The sequence below is a fragment of the Petaurus breviceps genome, unplaced genomic scaffold (genome assembly GCF_028583685.1).
Source record: "Petaurus breviceps papuanus isolate PSGF00001 unplaced genomic scaffold, PetGlider_PUasm1.0 91041, whole genome shotgun sequence".
NCBI lineage: Eukaryota > Metazoa > Chordata > Mammalia > Diprotodontia > Petauridae > Petaurus > Petaurus breviceps.
The window spans coordinates 41,941,212-41,947,775 of NW_027187400.1; the positions used below are offsets into that span (position 1 = coordinate 41,941,212).

General features: G+C 49.9%; 1 protein-coding gene across 1 annotated transcript in view; it reads right to left on the reverse strand.

Annotated features, from left to right (window-relative positions):
* Positions 1–206: 206 nt before the first annotated feature.
* CATSPERG (cation channel sperm associated auxiliary subunit gamma) overlaps positions 207–6,564 on the reverse strand; it is a 97,771-nt gene continuing 91,413 nt past the window's right edge. Inside the window, exons 17-28 of the mRNA XM_069078871.1 lie at positions 5,923–6,133; positions 5,710–5,813; positions 4,894–4,974; positions 4,640–4,696; positions 3,930–4,086; positions 3,745–3,808; positions 3,057–3,152; positions 1,752–1,838; positions 1,452–1,544; positions 1,231–1,330; positions 594–714; positions 207–322 (exon numbers count right to left, since the gene is read on the reverse strand). Of these exons, the coding sequence (XP_068934972.1) occupies positions 207–322; positions 594–714; positions 1,231–1,330; positions 1,452–1,544; positions 1,752–1,838; positions 3,057–3,152; positions 3,745–3,808; positions 3,930–4,086; positions 4,640–4,696; positions 4,894–4,974; positions 5,710–5,813; positions 5,923–6,133 (1,287 nt within the window). The remainder of the gene's footprint in view (positions 323–593; positions 715–1,230; positions 1,331–1,451; positions 1,545–1,751; positions 1,839–3,056; positions 3,153–3,744; positions 3,809–3,929; positions 4,087–4,639; positions 4,697–4,893; positions 4,975–5,709; positions 5,814–5,922; positions 6,134–6,564) is intronic.

Sequence of the window (6,564 nt, forward strand, 5' to 3'; positions counted from 1 at the left end):
GCTGATGCCAGAAGTGGTGAGAGATGACAGGGGAACTTGGGAGAGGCTTGACAGTCTCAGGAGATGTTGGGTTAAAGAGGACTGGGGTATCTTGGGAACATTGACAAAAGACTGGAAGGGAGGACAATAGGGCAGAAGGGATGGAAGGGGAGAGGCCAAGGAAGAGAAGGAGAAACTGGAAGGGATAGGTGGAGGCTATCATAGCCTCAATTGCTTTTCTTGGATTTTGATTTTCGAATAGAAAGCCTGTCTGCTGCACTCATCCTGGAGCTGACCATGGAGGGGACAGTAGTGGCAGATGTTGTGTATGTGTAGAAAGATTCTGCAAGAAGAAGAACCAGTCCTAATGGGTTAGCCTTCCAATGCAGCTCAAAGGGTGCTAGCCACCCCTGCTCCTGCTCCTGGTTAGCCCACAATCCCTGTCCCCAGCACTTGTTAGCCCCAGAATCCTCTGCACACTGCCCCTAGCCAGGCCTTGGACCCCCTTCCTTATGCTGCCCCTGCCACTGCCCCTGGTTAGCCCACAGTCACTCTAAGCTAGGCTCTGGGCCTTGTGCCTAGCCAGCACTTGGACACCCTGACCCACACTTCACCTGTAGTGATGAGATTAGTGAACTTCATCTTAATTAGCATCCAACACCTCTTTAAGCGTGGCCAGAGGAAGCAGGACAAGAGGAAGAGAAAGATGGAGCCCAAGGTAGCACACAGGGATACCTGATGGGGGCAAGAAGGTATGGGAGGAGCCTGACAACAGTGGGGCAAGGAAGGTAAAGAAGGGGAAAAACCCCTGAGAACTCCAAAGGAGATGGGATGAAAGGCTGGGCATAAGGCAGGATCCCTAAATGTTTAAAGGAAGAGGTGATGGTGTAGAGGAGGAAAAGGGGAGGGGATGCACAAAATGGAGGGAGTGAAGGAATCAGTCATTTAGGACTGGGGGTTGGGGTGGGGAATGGGTATGGAAAGGCTTATCCATGGAAACATAGATTTAGAGCTGAGAGGAAATTTATAAGACATCTAATCCAATCACTTCATGTGACAGATGAGGAAACTGAGGCTAGGAGAGGTCAGATAATTTGTCCAAGGTCCTAAGTAACTGGCAGAGTCAAGAATCAAATCCAGGCCCTCTGAATCTAGGCTCAGAGTTGGTCCCACCACACCAGATTGGAGAAGACTGGGAAAGGAGTTAGGGTTGGTGGGGATGGAGGAGGGGCAAAGAGAAAAGAGGCTCACCCACAGGAAAAAGCGGGCCCTTCCAGTGCTGAGTGGGAGTCCATGGAGGTGGAGGATGAAGATGAGCTGATAATCACAGTAGGTGCTGGTGTCGACACCCCTGGCCAGGACAGAGGGACAGTAGGGTATGTTCCTGGGTGGGACTAGGTCCAAGGGGGAAGCTAGAGGCTCTCCCATCTCCATCCACCTCATCCCACCTTCACTTTCCCATGGAACCTTACCTGTTGCTCACCATGATTTTGAAAAAGAAGTCAGGAGAAAAGATAGAGGTGGGAACGATGTCATGACAAGGAGAATTCTTCAGGCACAGCCACCTAGTGGGATTGTGGAGCTATGTGGGACTGGGGAGACTTAAGGCAGTCACCCACCCACATTCCCCCCCTTAATCCTGAAAGGTGGTCAGGAGCACCCTGCAGATGCTGAGGAGGCAGGAAGTTGCATCCCCTTCCTCAGGGGCTGGGAGCAGGCTGCAGATAGTGGAGAGGCAGAGAGAAGGGATCAGGGACCAGGGCTTTGCATACTCAATGCCAGAGCTGTTATGCTGCAGGATGCTAAAGGAATTGCTATCCATCCAGTTTTCCCTGGCAGTCCAGATGAGGCTGTTGGTACTAGAGAGAGGAAAGGCCATGCTCTAGTTCTGGCTGGGGTCTGCTAGGCCAGCCATCTGGTGAACTTAGAAACTTCATGGGATTCTTGTGTGTGCGTGCACATGTTTGTACACAGTGGTGCCTGAGGCCATGTCTCAGCTCATAGTAGGCACACTTGCTATTAACAAATGCTTATTGAGTCCTTGAGTTCTAATTCTTAGATTTCACTTGTGCTTAGCCTGGAGAAGGTGAGACTCATGAGGGCCCTCTGTGTTGAGAAGAGATTATATGGATTCTGTTTGGCCCCAGAGGCCAAGAATGGTGCCATGGCACAAGTGCTGGATTTAGATAAGTCAGGAGGACCTGAGTCTGAACCCCAGCTCTGACACACACTAGATATATGAGCTTGGAGAAATTACTTCACCTTTCTAGACCTCAGAGTCCTCATCTGTAAAATGAGGGGATTGGCCCTTCAAGGGACCTTTTAGCTCAGAATCTGTTCTTCTGTGATCTGATACATGAGAAGAGGTGGATAGAAGTGGCATTGGATTTTAGCCAAAGGCAGGAAAACCTCTTAACCAGGAAAGGGGTTTCAGATGGAAGCAGACTGCTTCTGGAGGTGGTGAGTACCCTCTTTTGGAGGTCTTCAGGCAAAGGCTAGAAGACCACTTGTTGAAGAGGTCACAGAGGGGGTTGTTGAACAGGGGGTTGTTGAACAGGCCTGTGGGTCAGACTAGATGACTAATCTGGTCCGTTCCAACTCAGAGATCCTGTAAATAGTAACTGGCAGCACTCATATCAGTATATGGAGGGATGTAAGTTTATCTTAGGGCAGCTAGGTGGCACAGTGGCTAGAGTGCCAGGCCAGGAATCAGGTAGACCTAGGCTCAAATCTGGCTTCAGACACTCCCTAACTGTGTGACCCCATGGCAAGTTACTTGACCCTGTTTGCCTCAATTCCTCATCTATAAAATGAGCTAGAGAAGGAAATGGCAAACTACTACAGTATCTTTGCCAAGAAAACCCCAAACTGGATCAGGAAGGGTCAAACACGACTGAAATGACTGAACAACAAATGTTGACTTGCGTGTGTGTGTGTGTGTGTGTGTGTGTGTGTGTGTGTGTGTGTGTGTGCCTGTCTGGACCCACAAGTCTTTCAAGTAAAAGGAGTTTAGGGAGAGAGTGTCTGGGGAAGGCTGATATGGGACTCATGGAGCCCTGTGGGCTTGGGGTAGTTACTTGTCTTTAGGACTGTTGTAGCGGAAGATGTCAGCCTCTGAGTAATCCACTATTTCTTCTAGGGAAGTTCCTCCTCCAATCACCTTCAGGACATAACTGTACCAGAGACACAGGGACTTGGACAACAAAGGTCCAGCCAGGTAGGCAGTTCCCCACCCCCTCCCCCAACTCTTCTCCACCCTGGAAAAGGGAGTGGCACTGTTGTACTCACCCAACCCCCACCACACACCCACAACCCACCCCCCCTCCCACTCACACAGAGTAAGTCTAGGGTTCCAAGAGGGGAGGTCTACAGGAAAGAAAATGGCCTGGGAGGTTAAAGGAAAAGCTTAGCCCAGGGGTGGGAAACCTGTGGCCTTGACACCACATGTGGCCCTGTAGGTCCTTGGCTGTAGCCTTTTGACTAAGTCAAAGTTTTGCAGAACAGATGCTTTTATTAAGGAGCTTTTTTTCTGTGAAACTGAATTCAGTCAAAAGTCCACAAACGAGGACCTAGAGGACCACATGTGTCCTGGAAGCCATAGCTTCCCTACCCCTGGCTTAATCTTTCAGCACTTCCTGGGGCAGGGGTTGTACCTCACCACTGGTATCTCTCCAATACTTCTGAAGTCCCCAGGAAATCCCTGTGTTTGTTTTTTCCTCAGGCTTCCCCAAAAGGCAGCCAGAACAGGGAAGGCTGGGGGCTCACCTGCCATTGAAGCTTCCTGACTCACCAGTCACCATGTCTTGAATGAGGAAGAAAGGCATGAAAGCTGTGGGAGGAAGGCACCAAGCTGATCTGGGAAAGAGGGTGGGGTCTTGGTAGGGCAGAGGGTGGTACTGGGCTAGGGGAAAGTCATGTGCTGGGTGGCAGGGCAGGGGCCTCTCTCTCACGATCACTGAATAAGAAGCAAGGCATTTCAGGGTCTGGGTGCACGCAGTCAAAGTATCTTTTATTGGTCTCCTTGTTGTACCGAAGGGTCGAGGTGACATCAAAGGCCAACCGCTTGCCTGGGGGACAGCCAATGTACATGGGGATCATGGCATAGCCCTGCTCAAGGAAGTGGGGGGAGGGAAGAGGAAGAGGAAGAGGAAGAGGGAAGAGTTGAGGAAGGAAGAAACACCAAATTTGTCCATTACTCCCAATCCCCTATTGTCCTTTCTAATCCAAGTCATGAGGAAGCAGGAACATGCCCTGTTCTTTCTCCCAGGGAACCCACAGAGTACCCTCTTGGCTGGGAGCAACCCTCCTGACTTGAGCAGACTCTAGCTGGGCCCTGCCTCCTAATACAAAAAGCTGCAAGAGAAAGAGGGAAATGTGCATGTGCCAGGACCTCTAAGATCCCTTCCTCATTATTCTCTAGAACATGAAGTTTAGAGTTTTCATTTTCTGTGAGTGATGAGGAAGAACTGCAAACCACCCAAGGACAAGGCCCAGTGCATCTGTTTTACTGTTCCCATATGGGCGGTGGGAATGGGAAGGGGTAAGAGGGGGGTCAGTTTTGAGTGAGCAGGAGAATGAACTCTTCACCCTCCCTGCCTTGGGATGACCGGAGCCCAGGCTGGAGAGTGTCCCCCTCCCCTAAGGGTCTCTCTTTGGTTACCAGTAGCCGATATCCATGGCGGGTTCTACGAAAGCACTTCCCAATGGAGTCAGACATCTGTAGAGAGGACTGCTCAGTGCTGGACAGCTACTTACCCCCAACCCCATTTCTTTTACTGCTATCCCAGGAACAAGGGGTCTTTTGCTCCTCATTGTCAATTGGGGACTCCTCTCTGCTAACCCTGTCATTTGTGGACCACCTTCCCACCCAGTAGACAGAGGGGTGATCCTTCCCTGTCACTCCTTATTTCCCACCTTGACGGTTAACGCTGTTTTTATCAGGTTTTGTCCACTGATACTTTGATTGAAGCAATAGCGTTTGTCCTGGATAGTCACCTGTTCAGGTCAAAGGGAAGGTGCTAAGGACCTGGGGTTCTGGAGAGCTCCTCCCTACCACCCCCTCAATCCTCTTCCAGAAGAGAGGAGGGGAGGAGGGTTCTGAGTCTTTCCAAGGGTCTGAAGGCCCAACCTGGCTATGTTACTCAATCACAACCTTTCTCTGAGTGATTGTGCCTGTGTATGTATCTTGTGTGCCTATGTGTCATAGATTGTAAACTCCTTGAGACAAGAAAAACAAATATGTTGTTGGACTTTGTATCCCATGTGTAGTACAAGTGTCTGGTATATAAAGGCACCTAATTAATGCTCATGGTGTTGAATGGTGAATTGAGGCACTATGGTGGCCAAAGGGGCTCGGGGCTTGCAACTGAGACCTCCCTTGGTATGGAACCTAGACCATTTCTTTTTTTTTTTTGGCTTTTTGGAGGGGAAATTGGGGTTGTGACTTGCCCAAGGTCACATGGCTAGTAAGTGTTGTATTAAGTGTCTGAGGCCGGATTTGAACTCAGGTCCTCCTGACTCCAGAGCCAGTGCACTATTCACTGTGCCACTTAGCCACCCCTAGACCATTTCTTTGGTCTTTCTCAGTCATAGTTTCCTCATCTGATGCCCAGGATGTTAATTCTTCCTTGGCCAAGAATCCAGGGGAATTGGACTGCAGCTAGAAGACACACACTGGCACGCGCACACACACATGCACACACCCATGTTCACACTGGCTGCCCAGCTTACCGTAAACACTGAGGAACCTTTATTAATATACATTTTCTCATTCACTGTTACTGATATACATGAGGGGTCAGCCAATATCACAGCCATATGCAAATTGTCTTTGCCTTGGAATCTTTCTGCCGGGGGAGGAGGGAGACAAGAGTGGGTCCACAGCTCAGAGACCCTCCTCCCAGCCCCACCATCTTCCCCCCAGCCCAATTCCATTCCACCAGCCCTTGGAATTCCCATAGGCCTGCCCACCTTTCTCGTCACTTTTCTGAGAGATTATGTAAACGATGAATCTGTAGCTGGTCCCCTTGTCCAAAAAGATGATGTCTGGCAGGCGATTCTGGGCTCCCAAATCATAAATCTTACCATAGCTTGTCATTTCAATGTGAATGCCATACGTGGTTTTAAAGTTACTGGCTTTATAAAAAAAGTAATCCTGCCAAGACCAGGGAGGGATTGGTCCAGGCTCTGGGCATCTCCTGAAGATCCCATCAGCCCCCATAGCTCCAAGCATCCCAGAATCTCAAAAGCTGGAAAAGAACTCATAGACCCAAAGAGGAATCCCCCTCCAGGTAGGCCCTCTCTCTACTGCCCCACCCCAACCTCTTTCAGCTTTTCTCAGCTCTTCTACTGGAAAGCCCTGATTGTTAGACAGTCTTCCCAAATCTGCCTCTTCTCATCTTCCCTTCCTCTCCTCCCTTTTCCTCCCAACTATTCCCAGTTTTGCTCTGTAGGGTGAATCCCTCTTTTACACAGCAGCCTTCTCAACATGAAATCCTGCTGTTCATCTCCATCTAGGTCTTCCCTTGTCCAGGCTAAGCATGGCCAGTTCCTTCAACACATTCTCTCACAGCATGACCTCCAGTG